The sequence below is a fragment of the Anomalospiza imberbis genome, chromosome 1 (assembly GCF_031753505.1).
Source record: "Anomalospiza imberbis isolate Cuckoo-Finch-1a 21T00152 chromosome 1, ASM3175350v1, whole genome shotgun sequence".
Taxonomy (NCBI): domain Eukaryota; kingdom Metazoa; phylum Chordata; class Aves; order Passeriformes; family Viduidae; genus Anomalospiza; species Anomalospiza imberbis.
Window position 1 is genome coordinate 107,251,038 of NC_089681.1, and position 25,244 is coordinate 107,276,281.

The 25,244-nt window shown below is 35.5% G+C and overlaps 1 protein-coding gene across 1 annotated transcript in view; it reads right to left on the bottom strand.

Annotated features, from left to right (window-relative positions):
• The window catches only part of ULK4 (unc-51 like kinase 4), a 207,277-nt gene that overhangs the window by 39,659 nt on the left and 142,374 nt on the right, over positions 1–25,244 (bottom strand). The window contains exons 32-33 of the mRNA XM_068186673.1: positions 22,391–22,489; positions 14,221–14,406 (exon numbers count right to left, since the gene is read on the bottom strand). Coding sequence (XP_068042774.1) covers positions 14,221–14,406; positions 22,391–22,489 — 285 coding nt within the window. The remainder of the gene's footprint in view (positions 1–14,220; positions 14,407–22,390; positions 22,490–25,244) is intronic.

Genomic DNA, 25,244 nt, shown 5'->3' on the forward strand with positions numbered 1-25,244 from the left:
TGCTTTTTTTTCTGACAGGTTTCAAGTTGTTTATTTGCAGATGCACTGAAGTTGTCAAAATAAACCAGGAAAATAATCTACATAAATCACCCTAGGTGCTATGTATAAACAACACTTACTGCAAGGAATCAATTTAAAAAAAAAAACAAACCCAAACAAAGCCAAAACAATAAAGAGATGAAACAAGAATGTATTTTTTTTCCTGTTGGTATATAATCTTACTTCCAGATCTAATTCGTTAACAAAGATTATATCAGATATATTTTTGCTATGTATATTGTGTAATCAAACTAGCTTAGACATCTCCAATAATGAACATGTTGCTATTATTATAAAGTCATATAAAAGTAGGTGAGCAGCTGTAGCCTAATAAACACACAGCTGAACAAAGGAAACTGCTGACAAGCTGCAATCTTGTTTTAATGTAAATTCTCATGTGTTCACATCATATTTTAATTGTACACAACAATAAATACGTTTCTGTCGCGAACAGTTCCTCATAAATGGGCTAATGCTAATTATCCCTCTATTTTCAACCACATAGTTTTAGTGAAAAGATTAATGTCAGGAAAATAACACAAAAATAATGAGCTTTGCAAGTCATTTGAGTGGCAGTAAATACTATACTCTTCTTGATTTGATTTTCCTATTTTTATATGAAAACTGTGACAACTCTCTCATAAATTACCTCAGTATTTCAAACATTACATCTAGCAATATATTAATTATGGAACAAATATATAACCTGTTTCCCTGGATTTTTCTTCAGGTTTGCTGTAGTGGTGAACTGAAAGCCAGAATTTGCAGCTCTAGCACCACCACTGAATTTAAGGGCTGGTCTTTCTTACTTCTGGAAATATATAATTAAGTATGTACAAGTCTACCTTCTCTCCTGGCCTTTTTTCTGCACTTGGTATTAGGAAATATGTTTGTTTGGTCTGACATAACTTGTACTAGTCTGACAAATTATTTTAGCTCTGACTAATGGTAATATACAGCATCAAAAAGGAACGGCTATTCAGTGAACAGTTAAAAATAAAGAGCTCAGCCAACCAAGTGATACAAACTCACTTTTTTATCAGATTGACCCTTCTAGTTACATATCTTAAGTTTCCAGACAAAACCAAGACCACAAGCTTGAGACACAAAGGTGATGCTTGCATTCTGCAGTGGTCCCTAGACCAGACACACATACTTTCTGTACTGCAAGTGTGGTCTCAGGTCTGGCTGGAGCTCAGCTCCTCCTGCATGGAGGAACCTGGATGCTGGAGCACCCTGCATGGGTGAGTGCACCTGCACTGGCAGCCTTGCAGAGCAGCTGGGCTCATGGAAGACTGAGGGCTGCAGAGGCCTCTGCACCTACAGCTGCTTTATTAGTGCAGGACCAACAGCTGTCCAGCTATTTCATGTATACTGGTTGGTTTTCTGTTTGAAACAGAAACATTCCTTTTGCTTTCCTTAAAACAAATTGATGGGCTATAACATTTGTGTCCCACATGACATTAGCACAATACCACTAAATATTGTATTATTGAGTCTTTTGGATCAGGGTTCAAGTAACTTGCTATTCTCACTATAATTGTGATTGTGGCTAGAAAACATCCCTAGAACACCTCATCCAATGATGACACTATAATTCATGGTGGTTTTGATGCCTCTTCTCATTCCTTACAGTGTTGCTGAATAAACACTGCTTTACTGAAGTGCATTCCCCACTTTGGACATTAGAACATAAAAGTCCAGCTCTGATCCTTTTTTTTTTTTTTTTTTTTTTTTTTGCAGCAGAGTGGGAGATACATCCCTGCTCATCAGAGGGAAGAAAAGAAAGCTACATGAGAAGTACCACAGCCTCCAACCTATTTTCTTCCTTTCTTCTGGAACAGAAAGGCTGCAAACTTAACCCCAGTAGGGTGGGTGGGAAGCTGGAGCAAAGCAGCACTACAGAGAGGACAGGCTGTACAGAACAGGACATGAGAATCTTATCACACTGAAATTATTATATTCAGTAGTCTCAAAATCTTATGTGTTCCATATTGTTTGGAAATTACATTCAGAACTGCCACACTGCCAAGATATTAAGAGAGTGTTCATCACTCACTTACATTTCTCACCTCTACCCATTTCAAGACATCATTATTTTTCTTTCTCACTTACAGGTGTTAAGCAGTAGTCAGTGCTGCTCCTTTCACATTCCAATCCACATCCTGCCACTGTCCTCTTCACCTGGCTTTACTCCCAGATGTTCTGGGATCACTAAATCACTGTCAGAGTGATTACATTTGTGTTCCACCTTCTCATCCAAGTTCAAGTAGAAGTACCATAATTTTTCAAGTTCTGAAAGTACTCTACAAGGTATTAGGTAAAAGTTGAATAAAACAATCTTGGCAGATTGATGTTTGGCTGCTTTTATTTTCTAGCAGGGATAGACAAATCTGGTCCACCTCATTTCAAAGCCATTTGAACTTAATGGGTCAAAAGCTTAATTACATTGTTACTGGGTTCATCTCCCAGTTAAAACAATTTGTTGAAAGGGAAGTGAGGAAAAAGACAGATACAAGCTTCACAACCCAAAAGCCAACTGATTCTAGTTTTGTTTGTAGGAAGACTATCAGGCTTCCCACATAACTTAGTCTCATATTACAGCATCCTAATTCATTATATTTCATCTTCTTGAAATGTACAACTGAGGGAACTTTAATATAATTAAAATTCTTTAAAAAAAAGGAGTCATATTCCATGGAATTTCTGGTTCCTCATCAGTTCTTTGGTCTCTTCTTTCAATCCTTTTATAAGAGAAATAAAGGACTAGGACTTAGAATACCTAATGATTTTGGCAGCCAAATCAGAGAAACTTTTGTAGATGTGACATTCATAAGAAGTAATTAGTACTTCCAGGAAAATAAATTTCCTTAGGAACCTCTGCAACTAAATTTGGAAAATTAAGCTATTTTAAATCCTTGCAATTTTAAAAACTTTTAGCCATTATGTAGATGGAAATACTAAAAACCAGGATAAATTATAACTTCATGAGAAAATTTAAAAGGATTACAGAAGAGTATATAAGCCTAATAGATGCACACACACAAGCCCATAACAGTATGCTAATGCAATTATGTGCTCTTGAGATCATAAATAGATATGCAAACCTTAAGTATGAAGCTGCAAGAGGGAAAATAAAATTTTGTTGAAATATGCAGTGGTCAAAATGTAAGATGAGAGAAGGTATTTTAACACTAAAATTGGTCATCCAATCTCCAACATCCATTGCTTTCAGCTTCATTAAAAAAAAAGTTTCAAGAAAAAAAAAGCCAGGAGCATCTGTAACTAAGGAATGGAATGAAGCATCGAAACCATACAACTAGAGGTGGAAATGTAGAATAAGACACGTTAAGAAAAAGATCCTATCAAATATAATGGTGATATAGAGACTAGAAGATTCTATAAAATCAATCATGATTACATACCATCACTTCCAAAATGTAATATATATATAATCTTGGAACTACAATTACGTGAATAAATTGCATGAGCATCTCTCTGATGCCATCAGAGCTCCTCAGTGGAGCAGCAGTCTACTTCAGCAATTCTGAGGGCATATTATTTAGGTCTTTCAATGATATCGATAATTTCTTTTTCAGCAGTAAGAATTTTCCTCACCAAACTAAAAGAAATATTGCTATATTAGCAGAGTCAAGGTCTCACATAACTGACTGATACAGGTTGCACAAACTACTCCTAGCTGTCTTAGGACTTTGAAAAGAAATATTGTGTGCCATTTTGTGAATACACTCCCATTTATATTGCAAATACTAAACTGTACTAATGGCTTAACATTACAAGAGCCCTGATCTTTATAAACCACAATTCCTTTTATGCTTTATGCACACCTGCTGTTTTATCACATATGCTAAAAATTAGCTTTTATAGTATTTAAATACTGGTAGTACCTTGCAAAAAAGTAGAAGTATGAGGATGTGTTAATATACTCATTTCCATGGGAATTATTTGATTTTTAAAGATTAATGTTACATTGATTTTAACTCTAACCTCCTTTGTGCAGACTGTTGCTCTAATGAAAATAAGCGACATACAGTTACTCAGTAAGGACTCTTACTTAAAATTTTACAGCTGACAAAATGCTGCTTTACTAATAAGCTCTGCAGAGCTTTTCTGCTCCAGCACTCAGGACAAGCAGCCCTGCGCCCAAGCTCCCTTGGGAAATTCTGCCTTTCTATCTCCTCAAGCCCATTGCAGGGAAACCTCTGCCCAGAGCACACACAGAGAGCCCTGTGCTGGCACTTCCCTGGAAACACTGGCATCTTGCATGAAAAGCCACAAAGGAAGCATTCAGTCAGAATGAACAAAGGGTATTCTACCTTGACTCTTTCTTCTATTTTTAAGTGATGAAATGGGAATATAGTAAATTGCAGTTACAAATAATGGGGTTTTTTGTTTAAATTATTAGTCTGGTGGATTCCAATGTTTAGCATACCCCCCCCCCCCCATCACATATATATATCTCACATCCTGTATATATGGCAGATTTTTATATGTGCATTTTGTTTAGCACAGATGGGGCAGGTTTTGCTTTAAATTATCTTTTTCTGATGTGATTCTAACATGCAATACCTCTATACATTACAATATCCAAGGATTTACAGCACAAAAATGAGATTTTCATCCATGAGGTAAAATATGCACTGTGGAACATACCATTTTGACTTTTCAATGTACACTGGGCTTATGCTCCACAGTAGCTCTCTTGCAATTAAGTACACCAATATAATTCCTTAAAAAAATTTATTTTAGGTAATTTGAACTATTGGATGATATGAAACTACATGCACCTGTTGACTCATTACTAATGAACACTCCATATTTCTGGAAGAAGTACTCTTTTACTGATATTAAAGAATTTAGGAAATCATAAGTTTTTGACAAGACTGAGAATTGTGTGTCAACTTCAACACTCTCAAAATGCCCCGAGTGGTCTAAAAAAGCAAGCTGTATAAGTAGAGTAGAGCTGGAATGCAAATAGTGAGATATTCTTATGCTGCATCATATGAACTCATCAACTAGGCACTGCATCCCAGAGAAAGCATCTGCTGTGTGAAATTTAGGACACTAATTTGCAGCCCATAGAACACTGCATCACCACAAATTACATTTGTTATAAATTTATAATGATGTTCATATAAAACCATTACATTTTAATAGTTTAAAGAAATGACAGCACTGGGCACTTTATAAATGTTTAACTAGTAGAGTCTTCATAATTTAAAATGTTGATGTTACATCACTGAAGATGCTGGGTTGAAACACTTTGAACTTGGAGAGGAGGGTAAGTTACTGTAGAAATCTACTGAAGACCTAACCTCAATACACACAAATGCTATTTTTAAATATAACCTTGTTTCATTTACATGGACCATAGTCATCTAAAATTGTGCAGCACCATGTTCATAAAGCACAGATGTGCTTTATGATAACATTGAATGATAACATTGCAGGGATTAGCCTGTGATCACGGGCTCTCTGTTAGGGAACCTTAGAAGCAGGTACTTGTTGTAAACAAATGCCTTAAGCAACCCTTACATGCATGAGATATCCAGGAAAAAAAATTTAGTATTTTTCTTTCTTCCACTGCACTTATGTTTTGACCGATACTTCTAAAGTAATTTTCATCTTTGACCTTTCCAACAATCTCTAACTTCCTAAACAGTGCCTTAATTTTGCTCTAAATGGTTGTATTTCTTGCTCATTGCCATGACCAGCATACCTTTGTTCTACTTCTATATATTTACTCACAATTTCCATCAGACAGATAACCTATATCTGAAATTCACTGTCAGGGTTTTTGTCTCCTTTGTCTAATTTATGTGCCTCAGAGTTACCTATCTTCACAGCCTGATGGACAAGGACTGTCTCCCTCTCCAATAAAAACACTCCAACTATATTCCCTGTATATCTGCATCCACACACTGCTTTTAAAATCAAGCTCTGTATGACCTGTAAATTTGCTCATGGCAAGATTTTGGAAAACACCAGCTTTTCAGCAATGCTCCAGCCTTTTAAGATGAAGAGAGCAAGGATACAGACAAGTGAAATACAGGTAATGTTTGTTGGATGCCTTGTAAAAGTGCATAAGTTGAAATATAATTTAAAAATCAACTTTTTTTTCAATAGTTCTATTATTTTAATAGTTTTTTCAATAGAAAGAAACAATAGCAAGGTAAATAAGGGAGCAATGAGGATTAACAAAGAGGTTATTTCAAGACCTTTTACTCCGATTGTCCACTACTGGGTGATTTAGAAGTCAAAGGAAGGAGCACTCCTTTTCAGTAGGGAATCTAACTCCTACATTAGATTTCATCCTGGTACACCATAGTTAAAAAATTTCCTGACACAATGTAACAGACTATTTCACCTTCAGTAAACTTGTCAGCAAGAAGATGGAGCAAGAGAATGGATGCAATGAAAAAGGGAGGTCTTGTTGAAGGGTTTGCAATATAAGTTTGCAAAAACTAACAGTAAACCATTTTACATGTAACTATATCTCACCTTCAACACTGGCAACCAAAATCTTCCAAAGCTCTTTTAGTTTCTGGTAACAACTTCACATGAAGACCAAGGATTTCAAAATACTCCTATGACCATAAGAATTTAAATTTTTAATAAAATGAAGACTGAATGAAGATTCTTTTATGTTAGTAATGAACTAGTCAAACATTCATACTTGCTTGCACAAGAACTGATCATTGTTCAATGATCTGTTTTACCCAGAATGGTGATTTTGAGTCAAAATATTTCCTCTTAGGAAGAGTCACTTTCAGGCCATTTCTTGATCCTATTTTGAATACAGGAAACAAGCTGGATTGTTCTCTGGAGCAAGAAATTATTTTTTACTATGCTTGGATTGAGCTAATCACAATGAGGTCCCAGTCTACAGACTAATGGAATTCAGTTATAATAATAATGAAATCAGCACCTACAGCTTATATGCCCCCATTAATGCTACAGAACATGGAAATATGTGCAACTTGGTCTTAAAATTCAGGATGAGAGAAGATTTTTAATAATTCAATCCTATTTGATTTGTGTTAATATATTCTCTTTAGCAAAATGTTATGTGAGGACCAGGATTTTAGCACAGGTTCCATGAAGCCTAGTGTTTCTGATCCAATAGGCTTTGGGGCTCCAATAATCAGCAGTTAAAAAAAATCTCTCACCTTAGATCCAATTAAAATAAAATTTCAATTTTCAGAGCTGCTAAAAATTCTTGACACTTTGAGTTAAGAGTATCCCAAGACACACACAAAAAAGAAGATACATTGTGTTTGTAGTTAGAGATACACAGGGATATAATCCATATCACATAAAGTGAATTAGTAGCCCTACCATTTACCATCCCAGCCTTTTCAGCCACAGAACTGATATTATTCTGCATCTCATTTAATACAGCAATTGTAGTCAGAGACATACTAAATTCACTCAGCAGAACAGGATTCTGACGTAGGCAGAAATAAGTGATCCCATAACCCTGGACAATCTTATCAAGATTTAAATATTTGCTTTTAGTATGAGAAGAAGGGGAAAAGAAAAAAACAAACAAACAGTAGAGCATTCCTGTACCATCTAGTGCTTTGGGTCACAAAATAGCAAAGTTTTCTTCAATCTGATAAGAGCTACAGAGCTTCTAGACAGGATCCAAAGTGACAAGATGGAAGAAGATAAGAATTTCAGGGACTGCATCAGTCATGGAGAATTATTCATGGATACTCATTCTGTTTCATTTCATAAGACAGAAGGATAAACACTGGAATAAACCCCATCAGCATTTAATTTTAAAATGCTGTGCTTAAGAATTCTGGCCAACCAAAAGAAGGTTATTGTAAAAATCAAAAAGGTAAATTAAAAGGAAGGCAATCAGAAATGGAAAAGGCCTATTAAAATTATATCAGTGCTCTAACCAAATGTGTAAATCTAAATATCAAACTATTCTTCCCCCTCCTCCAGCAGAAAGCATAGAAAGAAAGTGTCAAAAATGTCAAGACACTGCTAACATATTGTCCTACTACTCAGCATCCTGAAAACACTCCATTAGTTTCTCAAAGTATAATTGAGCCTGAATTTAGCCCTTCACAAACTCCATAAGCCAGGCACACAGATGAAACATGCACATGCCCCTAAGGTGAAACAGTAGCTAATAATTCCAGACTAAAAATAAAAATTCTTATCAGATCTATAGTGAAAAACTGTGTCTGGGATTTCACTACTCAGAATCCAGTCAGGCCAGGTAAAATTAACCATGTATAGTACTATAAAGAATGTCATGGTATCTCAAATGTAACTAAACTTCAGGATCCCTCTCACATCTGGATATCCTAAGTATTACTACACACACAAATAACATCTTCATGCAGAACTTTAAAAAGTGTTTTTTGAAAAGCTGTGTTATGCTTAATAGCAAGTATATAGTTATAGATTAAATAATACATATCTTAGGACCTGGTATTGCTTGTAGAATACATGATAAAAAACTGGATTAGTAAGTTTTGATTATACAAAAACACACTGATTAATTGTTTTCCTTCCCAGCTACTGAAAATGTTTTACTAAGCTTAAAAAAATATTCCATCAGGTTTCAATGGTGAAAGTGCACTATTTCATTTCCATGAGCATTTGGTAGAGCCCGTATGACATTACAAACTGAACAAAAAGTTCAAAGCTTCAGTACTACTTAGACCACCAAAAATCCAAATTGCTCAGATAAATTAATCAATATTGGCTCAATTTTCATTCTGGTAAACAATGAAGTGCTGCATAGGGGTTGTGCCACAAGAGAATTATGCCCATCAAACAATGATTTTCTTTAAATTACACTAATTATACTCTTTGTATTTAAATAATTGTTTATTTGTTGTTTAAATTGCATTAGATTAGCTGTGATTAGCTGCATACATCTTCTGAGTAATTTAAGCCAAATTTTTTTAAACCTTTGGTGTAAAATTGACTGTACTGCTTCCTGAGCAATGGCAATGGCCTGGCCCAGCAATCTAACTCACAAATACCTCTGCAGACTATTCATATTCATCAGGAACACTGTAGCATTTTTTTGTTTAAAAAGTGTTATTGTTTTAGTCAAACCATGGGCAAAACTCAAAAAGCCATACTTAGAAGCTTGCTTTGCAGCTAGATGAAAACCCAGTGGAGGAGGAGGGGAGAATAGTCTCACTTGCCCCTGGAGACAGGGTGATTTTACCACTCCGCTTGTTGCCCCCGTGTCAAGGTATGGCAAGGCCTGAAAGCACCATGGCAGAAGGCTGCCAAGTCACTGTGGGAGCTGGAGGCCTCCCCATCTCTCATCTCTGGAGATCCTCTCCAATTTCATTAAAACTATTAAAAAAACCCTGCCTGAGTGTGCATACAGAAGGAGCTTTGCCACACAGCAGGAAGGGTGAAGGTGCATTTTCCTTCCCATGTATTTATTTCAAAGGATTTCGAGCAACACATCCTGTTATGATCTGCATAATGTATCCTAATGCTGATTAGCTTCTTCCTATTTGGGAGGATCTAAGTTGTTTGCATCTAATGAAATGCTCCCTTTTAACGTATACACAAAGGTAATATCTTAAGGACTTTATTCTTGTAGACTGAAGCCAACAAAAGATGGTCTGTAAAGAAGGGATGCAGGCTTGGTAACAACTTGAAAATAAGAGATTAACACTAATGAAGGATAGAAATTGTTCCTGTAAGAGCCACCCAAATTTTAAAAACATGTATAATTTCAGGAAAACTTCTTTCTTTGTAGTGAGTATACCTATACATGTCAGCAACCCACAAGTGAGTAGTGTGTTCACAGTCTAACAACCATAGCTGTCATAAAATTATTCCTTAGAACAATAGCATATTATGGATTATCTCAGCCACTAATGAAATTAATTACTGGCCACATAAAAGATTTTCTCCAGCTAATTTGAGATTATTTGAGTGCTGTGTTCCCACAGCTGGAGATTCACCAACAGGTTTCTGCAGCCTTTTAAGACCATGGGAAAACAGACCTCTGGGAATTGCTGCACAAGCACCTCCTTCTGGCACTGAGTCCTTGGAGCTGAAGTTGCAAAAAGGATGCTATCTGAGAAACTCTTGGGATTTTGCTTTACCTTCTGTGAGGGAAGTTCCCTATAGATGTACTAGTGGGAATCTACTGAGGAGCAAACCTCCAGCAAGAAGTTCAGTTTAGTGAAGGATTGCAGAACTGCTACTCTAAATCAAACAATTGTGTACTTGGACTGTGTATCTCCACAAGCTCTAAATGTCCTCATAGTGCATGATCAGGGATTAATGTAACAAGGATCTAATCTGGGACCTATTACAATAAAAATATACACATATATTTTTATATACAAACATGGAACTGTCTATTCAAGAGAAGCAAATGCAGCAGATCTTTGTATAAAACTGAGGATGATATCACTGCTAATCTACATGACAGAAACACTTAAGGACTGCATGATTTGAATGACATCTTAGACAGTGATCAGTGGTTCCCCAGGCTTTGGTACATTGAAAACAGGATAGTAAACTTGCCTGCAGGTATATAGTGATGCTCTTACTGTGACTCAAATTTGCAGGGAAATGAAATTAGAGCTCAATAGTCCTACAATGAAGTTAATGAATGCTATGGAATTTTGCCACAGTTCATGTATTATCATTCTACCCTTAATGTCTTTACTACACAGCCTAAAATGATTTGAGAAATGCTTATACATACCCCCATGGGGTATAGGACAGACAGATGACATCCTAAATGTCTTAGTTGCTCACAAATAAAAAGATGAAAAAACTTTTTGACACTTGTGAAACACATATTAGTGAAAATGAGATTCTAGAAAGACAATCAGGAGAAAAAGGTGTGATTCAGGTAGAACTCAATAGCCTTTCTGACAAGTATACAAGGGAACATTAAGTTCCCTCTTCACTGTGAGTGCAGAAAGCCTAATATTTACTCATTTTTCCCAGAGGAATTTTTCATTATTACTGCATGGAAGCAAAAAATAGTTTTCTCTTTTTCTGAAAGCTGAAATAATTTATTTGTGAGCTGCAATCCCACAGTGATTATGTGTCCAGTAGAAAGATATTGGCCATTTCTATAAAAAATGCCTTTACATTACATACTAGATGATTAATTGGGATGGCAGAGAAATATTTTCCCTCTGGGGAAATAAAGAAATTAAAAACTTCTCAGTAAAGCAGGCAAACCTCAACTACTTGCTTCCCAAAAGAAAATTTTTTCTGTTTCATTTAAAAAAAAAAAAAAGTATTTTTATCTAGGTAATTTACTGGACTCATAATAAGATGCACTATATATTCACAGAAGAGATGGAATGATGAGATAGTGATTTCCATGACAAGTGGCAGGAGAGGTTTCCAGAACTAAAAAAGTGAGAGATCACTCTTCTGATGTCATCAATCAGTTACAAAAATGCTTCTAAAATAGATGAAGTATATCTGAATAGCAGCATTGTCTAACCCAAGATGAAGCAATCAGAACAAGAGAGTTAGTGCAAAGGCTGAAGGAAAAAAGCTCCAAACTGTGTTCCTCAATTCAATAATTTTATGCCGTTTCTGTTCCTTTTATCAGTGGCAGTGAGAGAACATTCTTGTAAAAAAATGGGTTAACCTGTGCTTGACAGAACCCAAAGCTTTGAAATCTAAGAGGTAATTACAACGAAAACACAAAGAAGACAGTCAATGCTGCCTCTTTAGAGCTTTTAGATATCTTTACGTGCTTACAGAAGTTAGCTCAAAGCATATTTTCTCTCCTAATGATTACTCTTTACAGCAAAATAAAGCTTATAAAAGGTTGTGTTCATAGTGATTTCAGTATTAAGTCTGTACAAAGTCTGGCCTATTATCTTTATTTCTGTTTAAGAATATGCATGCAACAAAATTGTAGGAAAACAATTAGTAAAGAAAGTGCTGCAAGAAGTTTATATTGCCCTGCAGTCAATTTGCTAGTCAAATTTGACAATGATCATTAGAACACCTGAACAAAACAAAATAAAGTCAAATCTCCAACTTTTTTTCAAAAAACCTTCTGCCCACTGGAGATAAAACACAGTGGTTTAATCATTAAGTTATAAGAACATATAGATATGAGATTCCATTTCATCAAGGTAAGGTAATCTTGTACATCAACAAATCCTCTGATATGCCTGAAACTGAAGGCTCTGAAATTGTTATATCTGCCTCCACTGGCTCACTGCAGTCATGTAAAACACTTGAATCAAGGTTAAGTAGTCACACTGCTATGCCATTCCACATTTCCAGCAATACATGCCATAAAGGCCTCTGTAGCACAACCACGTGGAGCTCTTTTTGTGCATTCCTGTCGTACACAAGCAATACCTGTGCCTGTACCAGCAAAGTCAATGTAACCACAAACTGAAAAGTTGCTCTGTATAAGCACTGATTTGCAACAATGAAAATTGGTGCATATACTGATCTCTCTATTAAAATATTGCTCAGATATATAAAAAGAACACTGCCCTAGGCTACAAAATTCAACTGATGTGGGCTGAATCCTTCTTAAATGGATATGATTATATTTCAACGTCTTTTGTGATTACGACAATTTTGACAAGATAATAATCTCCTCTGAACAGGACTTTTTAAGGTTTAGAGAAATAACATATTACTTCTTAAATAATCTGTCAAATTATCTATGAACCCTGCATTCAAAAGAAATCATATGATCTCATTACAATAATTACTGAAAATCTTTGCCTGATGTTATAAATAACAAGTACCAGGTATACAAAGGAGAGAACTGCAACCTAAAGTACAGGAACTTGCAAGGTTCAAAAGGTGATGGCAGAGCTTTGTTCTCTTAAAATAGTCAATAGTAGTTTACATATTAAGTATCCTGCACACTAGGTTAACTTTTGAACACTAGGCTTCAAAATTGAGAGAAATAAACAAGTCTGTAGCTATTCTAAAATGTAATAATCTAGATATGTATATTGCAGTCTCAGTTCTCTTCCCTCACACTTTGTTGCCTTTTTACTTATATTGCTTTTGGAGAAAAGCAAAAACCAGTTCTATGTATCACAACAATTATTCAGAAAGAGTAGCACAGGTACAAGCTAAAATCAATAGGAAGTATCTTTAGAATTTTAAACATCACATAAAATTCTATATATTCATGCTTCTTTCAGGGCAAGATAGGGCTGGACAAAACAGGGAAGAAGGGTATGGTGTTTACTTTCCTGTGATGCAAGTACAGCAGGCAGGAGAAAGAGGACGATCTCTGAGATCTCTACAAGGGAGTTGCTTCCTTTTAATTCCTGCTGCCATGGATTATGGTCTTACTCTAGTAGTCAGCACCACACCTGCAAAATTGAATGATCTCCTGCCTCTTACACTGGGGCAGTTATCCTTTTTTAACTGAAAGCTCCTGCTTTTGGAGAGTAAAGGATGAAGTACTCAAACAATGCAAGGTTGTTGACACTGCGGGCAAAGCTTCTCATTAAGACACCTCAAGATAAAAGCCTATAGTATTATCTGAGAAAATGCTACAGATACCAAAAGATTTCCTTCCTAAGCTACCTGAAAAACATAAGCTGCTGTCATTACACCGTGTTGGAGAAGGACAGAAGTGAACCCTCTATGTGTCAACATCATCACCAGAAGCCCCTGCATAATTCCCACTGCCTGGCTCTCTACACTCTACATTACAGCCACTCCAGCACAAGTGGTCCCTATAGCTCCGTGAGAATGAAGACTCAACAGCCCATGCACAAACCTATTCCAAGTATAAAATAGCTTTTATTCACTGTGAAATAAGCCACTGTGTGTCTGAACAGATATTTAATGCTACAAGGTTAGTTCTTTCAGAAGACATTCAGAAATTGGTTTCAATACCTTATAGAGCTGAATTACTAAACAAGTATAAAAATAGCATGAGTTATTTAAACTGCTGAATGGTTAACTGAAATAGGAGAATTCCTACATCATTTTTGTAAGAGGTGTTAAGTGTAGAAAGCTATCTTCTCCAGAAAAGTGGCATTTAAAGACATGATATTCAACTTAGCATATTTTGGTTTTAAAATTATTTAAAAATATTTTTTCCCTTGAGAGGGAAAAAACCAGCCCAAAATTTATCAAATTATATAAAAGAAGCATGCAGACTTTGGAAAAAGGTAGATGTCAACTCACCAGTCTTTTAACAATTTTCAACAAACGCTTAAGTTCTCGTGGGTCTTCTTTGGACTTCAGTACTTCAGCAAAGCTGTCCATGTTTTCTGGAGACATACTCTCCTGATTGCTCCCTCCATACAGCTGAACCAGCAATAATAAGCTCTGTGAGGCACTCAAAAATATTTCAGTATCTTCACTGGGAAGCTAAAAATGAATGAAAAATGAACAAACAAAAATCAAATTCCAATTTCAGAAATGTTGCGTTTCACTGGGGATTTGGAAGAGTATTAACATTTGCATTGTGACAGGAAAGAATAATTTCTAGTTGATTGACTCAGAATTCCATTAAAATAAGCTTAACAAAGTGATGAAAACATAATTAAAATATATCTGCTCTTAAGCAGCAGTATAACGATATCTGCACTCTGATTCTGTCAAGTGGTCTATCTAGAGCGACATCATAACAGCACCAGAAATGTTGCTCCCAACTGTGTTACTTTATTCTACTTTAAACAGAAGCAGTAACAGGAAAAAGTATCATTACAACCATGATGTCTAATCTTCTACATCACGCACACTATAAAATTTCATTTAATTATTACTAAAGCAAGCCTCTTGAGGTAGAGCACAGGCTATCTAGTTATTTAATGGATTTTAAGTAGTCACATTAGGAGGTACATTTTGAAGATTTTAAATATTTTCCTGAATTCTAACTTTTCTACACTCCTTTGAAGATCAGACACTGCAGCAGGCCCTAGCAATAGGATGGAAAATTATTTCCTGGGAAGCAAAAAATATTTAGGGACATAACTAGAGATCATCTTTAAATGAGCTTCTGATTATATGCCACCATTATCAAAATGATTGATATATTTTCTGAAAGTACAGTCTGGAAATAACAAGTAGAAGTATTATATTAGGCCAATATTTGGTACTGATAATGACATTTTGGAATGACAACAGGAATGCAATGCCTAGTGTCAGTGCAGAGAGCTCACAAATGCCTGTGAAAAAAAATCATAGAGGTTTCTTGGGAACAGGCAAGAGGATGACAGATTGGAAAACGCAATAGCCAAGGACTGAAGAAATTTAGTGTCTATAGCATATCAGAGGGAGGGTTAAAGTGGATTTGATCATATCCTCTCAATCATAGGCAGGAAAATGCAGGCTGAGGATAGGTTAATTCCTTTGCCTGAAAAAGGACTGATAAGAGATGATAGCTCAAAACTTTAGACAAAGCAATTCAGATTAGAAGAAAGATAATACTTCGATTTTCTTTTTTCTCTTTCTCTCTTTAATAAGAACAATTAACTGCCGAAACAACTTCCTTAGAACTGAGACAGTCTCCATCAAAGACAATTCAAATATCACAAGAATATTTTTTTCTAAAAAAATAACAAAACGGTTTACTCTAATGAGGAATTATTTTAGGAAAGTCCTGTCTACATATATATATATCCCTTAACAAAATAATTGTAATAGTTTTTTCTCACCTTATAATCTATGACCTGAACAAAATGTCAGTGGTAGTCTTAACCATGAGGTATAGAAGTGTAAAAAACACTTCATCATAGCCATTCTTTTTTTTTTTTATTCCAAAAGTATTATTTACACCAAATAAACCAGATAAAAGTACAATAAACAGACTATTCTTACAGACAATAACAGGGAAAAAATACAATTTGTCAAAACACTTAATGTAATATGCCAAATCATTTCAATAATGATCACTTATTTAATCTGCAGTATGAAATCCCCGATTTTTTTCATTTTGAGGAAAACCCATACAGTTACTTTAAAGCAATCTGAACATATCATCAGACATACATCTCTCAAATATTCAAGCAGCTATTCCCAGGGGATCTGCATGCAAATACAATCCTGTTTTCTACTAGCTTCATTGAGTTGCTGTTTAAAACAGACTGAATTGAGATGAAATCTCTGAATATATTGCCCCAAGACATATCACATTCTATTTGGCCTAATACTATGCAAGTGACAGGACCACAACAGCTATTTCTTCCTCAATTTTGCTGTATGTTTTTTCTTCATTTCAATCTAAATGCGACTTCTTTGATTATTTCCTTTCCAGCATCCAGACTTCTCTAATAACATCATCAGCACAATTAGCAAATGCAACAAATAGTAACAAGCTTTATAATTCCATTTATATCTTTAATCCTTAATAAACTGAAAAAAAAAATCTGCTAATTTCGCTTGGGGCTTTGAGACAACTTTCATTTCCTTCACCGAAATAAAATGGCATTAGAGAAAGGAAGGACAATTACTTTTTTTTTTTAATGTGTCTCTCACACCTTCTAAAATCAGCATTCCAAGTTAATTTGTTACTAGATCAGTGTAGGCAGCTACATCAACAACCTCCTGAAGAACATGAGAGAAAAGGATTATAGTCAATTTTCAAATGTTTGTTGGGTAAACAAAGGTAAAAAATGAAAAATCAGTGAAAATTTTGGTCATAGATATATCCTTTTCTGGGTACTGCAGTGAAGGCTAATTCCCTGGGCTCTGCAGGCACAAAAATCCCATGTTTAGTCACTATCACAACAGCTATACTTGGAAGTGAGACTGAGGTTTTTTTTCCAAGATATTCACTAAATATCAGAGGAGTGGAAAGCTGTCAGTCTTCATAGAGGACTGCTCCTACAACAAACGTGAAGAAATCCATAAAGCACCACAAACGTCAGCGGTTCTTCCCAACACCATGACTGTCAAGGAAGCAAACAAGCAAGTCCAGCCGGTTAGCGCTATTCCCAAGGTAGGCTTATTGCAGTAGGAACACCCAGTTAGTGAGGCAGTGGAACACTTTGCCCTAGGAGGAAGAGTTGTGCTTGGACCAATGGCCTTGCTTGGGCCTTGATTCTCTTCTCCTGGCATGTCCAACCTTCTATCATTGTTGCTGTTCTTTGTCCCCCAACAAGAAAAAGGGAAACCCTTTCAAAATGAAAGGAAACTTTCCATCCAATCTGTCTTGGCATCATATAGTCTTGCTCCTCAGAGGCTTTCAGTGACCATCTTCCAAGTATCACTCCTCAGTTCCCAACACATGCCAGTTATGACATCACATTACTCAATCACCAATGCCAATCAAGTCTTTCATCCCCCTGTTGTACTTCAGGTTCTTCTGCTGCTCTGCTTTCCCAGAGTCCCTTTGAGCTTCAGTGTTAACTAGACTTTGGGGAACAAGTTGCTGCTACCCTGGGAAAATTCAGGGCAAAACAATAGCAGGACTGGTCTTGTATGAAGATAAAACCAAGCTTGGAATAGGAAAGGCCACGTTTACTCTGAAGGGAATGAGAACCACTGGCCTACAGTCTAAGTCATCAATAATTAAGGTGGAAGAGGAACTCTCAGCAATGTCCCTATTTAAGTATGTCCACATCAGCATTTTTCTCTGTAACTCTCACCATTTTGCCATTTCACTTCTGACAAGTAGTGATTTAGATGTCAAAAGTTGTAAGCTGGTAACCTGAAATTTAGCACTGGCTGCCAGTCAGTGTTAGTACTGGTTATAAAGAGTAGGGGGTCTGAAGAACATTATAAAACAAAACCAAAGGCTGAAAATATAATAAATATCTGTAAATACAGAAAATCAAGAATGAAAATTCAGCTTTCAAGTAAATAGCTCATGTTTAATAAGAACAGGAAAAACAATCATGTTCAACACTGAATATAGATGGATGGTTCATCTCTTAATTAGATGGAACAACATTCTGATTATTTTTCTAATCAGAACAATTAAATTTGGTATGAAGTATATTTGCTTGAAATGCATTTATAGTTTTTGTTCTTTCAGGAGAGTAGAAACCCATGAAGAAACTAATTCTAACACTTTAAAATAGTATCTGTCCCTCAATATTTCATAATTACATGAAGCTTCCTTTTCCTTCCTCAATCTTAAGGGGGGATTATGGATTCAGCCCTTCAGCAAGGTAGAAAAGTTACCAGTACTTCTCTTGCAGCTGTTAATATTCTTGGCTAGTGTATAGCTTGAAGAGAATCCAGCACCTTAAAATAAATTTCTGAAGAGCTAAGGTCATGAATTCTGCCATTCTCTAACTGAAAACTGTAGATCTATTTTTCACTCACTTTAAAATAATACCTCATGACAAGACTTCTGTGCAATAAAAGCAGTGTATTACTATTTACTTAATTTTTATGGCCATGTTATAACTTCCTGTGAACAAGCTTGTAACACAAAATTCTATTTTCTTTTCCTTTCTAGATGGAACCTGCTCTGTGTATTTTAGAGTTACTGTGGTAAAGAGCAGGAAGTTTCTTCTTGTTGCACATTTATATTTCTGCAGTCTGTTCTCAAAAATGCCATCATTTTAAACTGAGTTGCAGTGTGTTCATGAATTGCAAACCACTGCAAGAAACGTGTGATCATTTGAGCTGAAGTGGCAGTTTTCATACCGTTGGAATTGTTACAGCATCTAATTTTAGAGCTACAATGAAACTGCCTGGATTACCCGGAGGGGACACTATTTTGGTGCATTAATGAGGTTATACACATAAAGAGTTTATTACGATATGAGATAGATATTCATTAGAACACTAATGTGATTACAGAACGTGCTGTAAAGGAAGCACCATGGGGATCTATAGTGAAGATGATTTTGCAAACATTTTACAAAATGCAAAAGCAAAACATCATTATTAATCTTCTAGCTTTACTATGCTATTCTTATTAGCAAATATGCACAATTTTAAATCAAAAAATAAAATATTATCTTTTTATTTCAGGCCATTCTCCTACCTAAAGGAAATATATATATATATATTCTCTTCATTTTGATCTAGGATAATTGTTGAGAAACTAAATCCCTGTTCTGAAAATCTCTGCATGTAACAACATTTTCTTCTTTCCTCTGGTTTGTCTGCAGACTTGTGGTTCTTAGGATAAGAGAATACTTCAATACTGGATAAGAGAATACTTCAAATATAGGATATAAACATATGTCTCTCCACTCTGACCACAGAGCAGTCTGCATTCCTAGAGAAAGATATGTGAAATAAAATTCTACAGTAATCATTTTTCTGCAGTTATTTTCATTACTCATTAGCAAATAACTTCATGCACTTCGAAAATGAAGTCTGGGCACGGCCTTAGCGTCAGTGCAATATAGAGACAAAAAATGCCTAGAAAAGACCATCACATTCATCCATGTGCACTGGGGCTTCAATTTGTCCTCTTCACGTTTGGATATGACTAACTGGATGTTCAGCAGAAATATATAGAGCACGGTAATCAAGTGCAAAATTTCCCAGTAATATTATCATGGGGAAGTCTCCCACCAGAACTCAAGAAAAGTTCTCTCCCAGCAGTTTAGTAGGCTCTAGAAATGACTGGAAGATCTACACCTAGGAACTGAATCTAGGACCTACAGAAAACAAAATTCCTTTTTATAAGTATTGGCATGGTTTCTGAAACTTTGTGAAAATCCACACTGAAGTGATTTCAAAGTTTTTTTTTTTCAGTATAATGAGTATAATAAAATTAGAAGGTGTTTTGTATGTTCTACAATTGCTGCAGGTTTCAGAACAATATTCATATTAAATTTACATTAAGCAAAGAAACATTACCCAACAAAGCTAAGTGTAATTAACTTTTAAACACAAAACTGCCAAGAAGATGAATAAATGCTCAATTTTTTTCCTATTATTGATCAATTATGGTCATAATGATCTTGCAATTAAATACTGAATTCTCCATATTTGTAGTGTTTGCTGCATAACAGAATTTGTAATTATTTATCCTTTTGCATTGTTAAATCACTGAAGTTTTATTTAAATGCAATCTAGGTTTCCAAAACTTGCTTTGTTATGCCTTCAGTGACAGACTCAATCACAACCACAGGAGGGAAAAATTGATTCAAAGTTTTTGACATTTTGAATTTTTACTCACATTGATTTTCTGAGGGATTATTGAGAGAGAAAAACATATGGAACTTGAGCAAAATAAAAAGACAAGTAAATGAGACATGGAATAATAATCTACTTGAAGGATATACATTTCAGTGAGGGAAAACAATTATGCAATGTGTCTAGGAAACTAGGAACTAGAAAACAATGTGACTAGGAAACTATGTAAATGACTATAAGAAACTATAAATATGTTAAGATAGGCAGAAATAGGAAAGCAGAGAAAATCATTTTAACTCAATATTTTAAAGTAATTGTTAGTTCGAAATGTAAGTCCTCCATTATCTCCAGAAAATAAAGTTCACAAAGAACTGAAAGCCTCAAAACAGCAATAAGGGGTTATGTACCCACACAGCTCAATGAATACATCGAACAACCACTGGCAGCTTCACAGAATTTCAGTTTAGGTAGGCCTGAGGCATTTTGAGGAGTAGGGAGCACACACATCTTGAGATATGCTCTAGATTTCACAAATAACCGATTTCTATTTAAAGAGATTAGAGCATAAACCATTTTGAACAAGTGATTCCTAATTGCTAAAATTATTATTCCATTGCTCAAACTCTTCCATGCTTAACAGGAAATGTTTAATAGAGCAGCAGGAAAAAAAATTTGAAAAATCAAATTTAACAAACCTAGCTGAAATAACTTTCACAGCTCCAAACAAGAGAAAACCCCTCACTCAGGGAATCTTTTAAAAAACTGAAAACAAAACAAGACAATATGTATTTATTTATGTGTCAATCTATCTGTCTAAAGAAGCGGCACTGGTGGTCATTATCTTTTACCGGTATGTTAAAATCAGAAGATTTAGAATAAGCATTTGAAACAAACCAGAACCTGCAGAAGTACAGGACAGAGCAAAACCTACTGGTAATTTACAGCCATGCTTCTGAAATACAAGGACAAGTCACAATCTAATCAGTACATGTGAACTATACAATTATCCTATCCTTTAATTAAAAACTTATAAAAGACTTCCAGGTGGTATAGGTTGAGTTAAAACTTGGCCTCTAATTTTCTGTTCTTTAAAAAGTTAATATAATTTAAACTTATGAATAGTTTCATTTTAAAGGAACATTTGCACATCTTCATGTCATACTATTTATCAAATATAGCAGTTTTTAAAAAATCAATAAAAATAAAAGAATTTATAAAGATGAAATACTAAATAGTTGAAATTCATTTACTTGTTTTAGGTCATTCAGAGAACATTTCCAAAAAGCCTTTGTCAATAGCTGGTTTAAATAAATCCATCAAAGGAGGACTTAGTACCAAGTATAATGCCAAAAATTAATAAAAAAGGAATCATACGCTTCCCTAAAATAGATGACTAACAGTGCTAAAGATAGTAGAAGGATTGCAGTACTGATATCACAAAAAACCTGAAATCCTCTATTTAAATGAAAAAAAAAAGGGTCTGGAAGAGAACACAGTGAATCTGAAACACCTCTAAGTGAAATATGCTGGAAAGGACACCATGATACACTGGAATTCTCACATACCATTTTAATGGCTTTATGTTGACTAACAGGCTGATGTAGCCTTTAAAAGCACTGTCCAGCTCAAGAAGCATTCTACTATAAACCATTACACACAGAGTAAATATACATCTCTATGACAGATGTTGAGCTGATGGGATGCATTAGGGCCACAATGCAGCCCTCTGTGGAGATTTCAATACAGTGCTGTACATCTAGTAAATCCTGGAAAGGACTGCCTTTAAACAGACACACTTCAAAGATATTTACAGATCACAGGGACCACTCCCACTCGTAAATCCCTCAGGATCATGTTGACATAAAGCCTTGAGAAAACTCAGAAGGCTCAAACCCTGGAAAATAATATTAAAATGCATCACTTGCTACAAACCAATTTTGCAATTACTGAATTCTCTAAAGGAAGCAGTACTATTAGTTTCAAATTTGGAACACCATCCTTTCCCTATGCAGTGGTGACTAGTCCATTCTGAAGGACAAATGTTGGCTATACATATGTATCCAAACTGAGAACCTGCAGTCTGCTTCTCATCCCACTTCTATGCTCTGGACAAATAGATTTACTCTGACATCACCGGTAAACTGCAAGTCACTGTGACCTGTAACTTCTTACAAAGTGTTAGTGTACTAGGTGGGAGCTTATAAACAATTAAAAACTAGTAAAGAGAGCTTTAAGATGTTGAATTCAGTTGCATAATTCCAACTTCAGCAATATTCCATAAGGTTACAAACAAGCAAACTCTCACCAGTTGAATAAGCAGACTAATCAGGTCCGTCAGGGGTTTATTGATAAGCAGAAGGTCTTCGGCAGCCTGTGTGTCCCCTCCTGCCCCAGTTTTCTGTGCCTTATCAAGAGAGAAAAGAAATCAAACCCTGGTGATTGTTCTGTTATGAGGAACAAATTAGGTCCATTAAGTGGTCGAAGTGTGAATGGAAGTTTGAAGGAAACTTATGCACTCTTTTCTAGTTAAGTATTCCTGGGCTCCCAGTGAGCAGTTATGCTCTCTCTGTGACAATAAGCACAAAGCATAGGGACCTGTGCTGTCGTGCCATTCTGTAAAGGCTGAATATACTGACATGCATGACATTTCTTCAGCAAAATGCAATAAAATTTACATGCAAAAGATACCTCAAACCAAGATAATCAAAGTGACTGAAAATTTAGGATACTCAGCAATATTGTCCAATTTTGCCTGCCTGCCTTACTCTGTATCCTAAAATATTCACAATGTATTATAACTTAAATTATTTCTGAAATCGGAAATATAAAGTTTTCAAGTAATAAGATCAGTTACTACTTGTAATTCTGACCACTCTCATCCCCCCATCATCAAGGCATATTACTATCCTAGACAGTGCTATTTATGACCAATCCCTGCCCCAGGGCTCCCAAAAGGTCAGCTTGCAGGATTTTTCATTTAATGTCATTAACTCACACCAGCTTTGGACCATGAACCTATACAGTCAATCTGCTAGAGGAAAAATAAACATTTTGTCCAAAGAACACATTTCAAAATAATTTGTATTGTGTGGCATTTATAGCTCAGTCCTAAAAATCACTGTCCAAGTGTAATACTTGGAGGTTTTTATTTGGTTAAGTGAACAAAGGAGCAAGTTCCCTGAGACAGGTGCCACTACTACTCAAACTTAAACTGTTGATAGTTTTGAGCTGAAAGGATAATGCCCTTCTTCTGGAAAGGATTTCTAAATAGAAGAGAACTGAAGAGCTGTTTCTCCAGGCAATAAGTCCCATTGGTATGTCTGTCTCTGAGACTCACCACAATGGCCTGAAATGCTGAAGTTCAAAGAAGGACAAAAAGTGCAGAGAAGACAAAAAATGAAATGTTTATATTAATGAAGAAAAGGGAGGTAAGCCACTTTGACTTCAGCAAAATTTAAAACAGCTTTTTCTCATTAGTACACAGATGAGAAGACAGACACCTTCCATCAGGAATCATTGTCTGCTTTCTTTAACTTTTATATATATATATTAGTGTCTTCGGAAAGAGAATGAACAACAGCACTAAAGAAAATACATATGTATATGAAGGATACACACTATACCATTGTTAAACATACATTAATTTGCAGAATCATATAATCACAGAACCTCAAGGGGTTGGAATGGACCTTAATGATCATCTAGTCACACCTACATCTTCCCCCAGGAGGGGATACATGCCACTAGACCAGATTGCTTATGGTCTTATGTAACCTGGCTTTGAACACTGCCAGAGTTGGGGCATACACAGTCTTTCTGGGCAGCCTGTGACAGAGTCACAAAATAGAATCCATATATCAAATTGAAATTGCAAATTCTTTTCAACTAATGTGGATTACCTCTGGGACATATGACAAAACTTCTCCAAAACAGACACGCAAATTGATCTGAAAGTACTTGGACCGCAAAGAGCGAACTCTTCTCCTGAACCAGGATACAGTTATCAGCACCATCCAGCATGAAGCACTTCAGTGCCATGGAAAAGTGGTGATATGTATTGCCCATGCAGGTAGATAAGGTTATCACTTTACACATAAAATAGATAAATAAAAAGGATTCAAGTGAAGGTATTGCCATCTGTAAAAGATAACTTAAGCCTCAGAAATGGATAATAAAAGAAGATTTGATTCTGTTTTACAAGTTCTGATTTAAACGGTATCTTATTCAAAACATTCCTATAAAAACAATCCAAAAAAATATTTGTGATGCATTTAGTGACACATGAACAGTGGAGCACTATGTAGTCAACAACTGATGGCCACCATTCAATAGGGTATAAGTACTGATGTAGAACTCTCAGGGATCTTGTGATGAGTATTGTCAAGACACAAAAGCCAAGATAAGTAACACCACTGTGAAATTAATATATGGGCACTGAATAGAACTATGCTCCAAAACTCAGTTTTCCAGCTGCTCCTTGTTACTCATTAGACTTATAGAGCAAAGCAGATTACTTTGAAAAGAGATAAACAAAACTGGAGTTGGAGTTTCAGTGCATCAATCGACTGCTGTATTCAAGTAAAGCCAGAACAGAATTTGGCTTTGAACAAATAGATTTAATTTTAAATCTAAATAAAACCCATCAATTCAATACTAGCAATCCATGTGCAAGATCCTCTCTCCTCATGTGTTCTCCAGAATAATTTGCCTCACCACAGCTGCATGGAGCATATGTACAGAATTCAGCTCTCTATGATTACATGGAATGATGCCAAAAATATGACAACAAGCAATTAGCCTACACAATTTGATCTATGAAGTAATTATTAGATGAAAATATCATTACAGAACCTGCTAATAGAGGACTTAATGACAAGGTATTGTACCATCACACATTTAAACGAAACCAAAAACCTCACAGTGAAATGTGGTTGATAACATAGCTACTTGTGTAAATCAATGTAGAAAAAAGAGAAAAAGCTCAATTTTCCACATCAGCTTCTTACATTAAGCCTACTTAATAAACCACCCCCAAAAAAACCCGAAAACCAATCCCCCCACCACAAAACCCTGCAAACCAAAAAACACAGAATCATAACAAAAAAAAAAAAAAAAAAAAAAAACAAACAAAAAAAAAAAAAAAAACAAAAACAAAAACA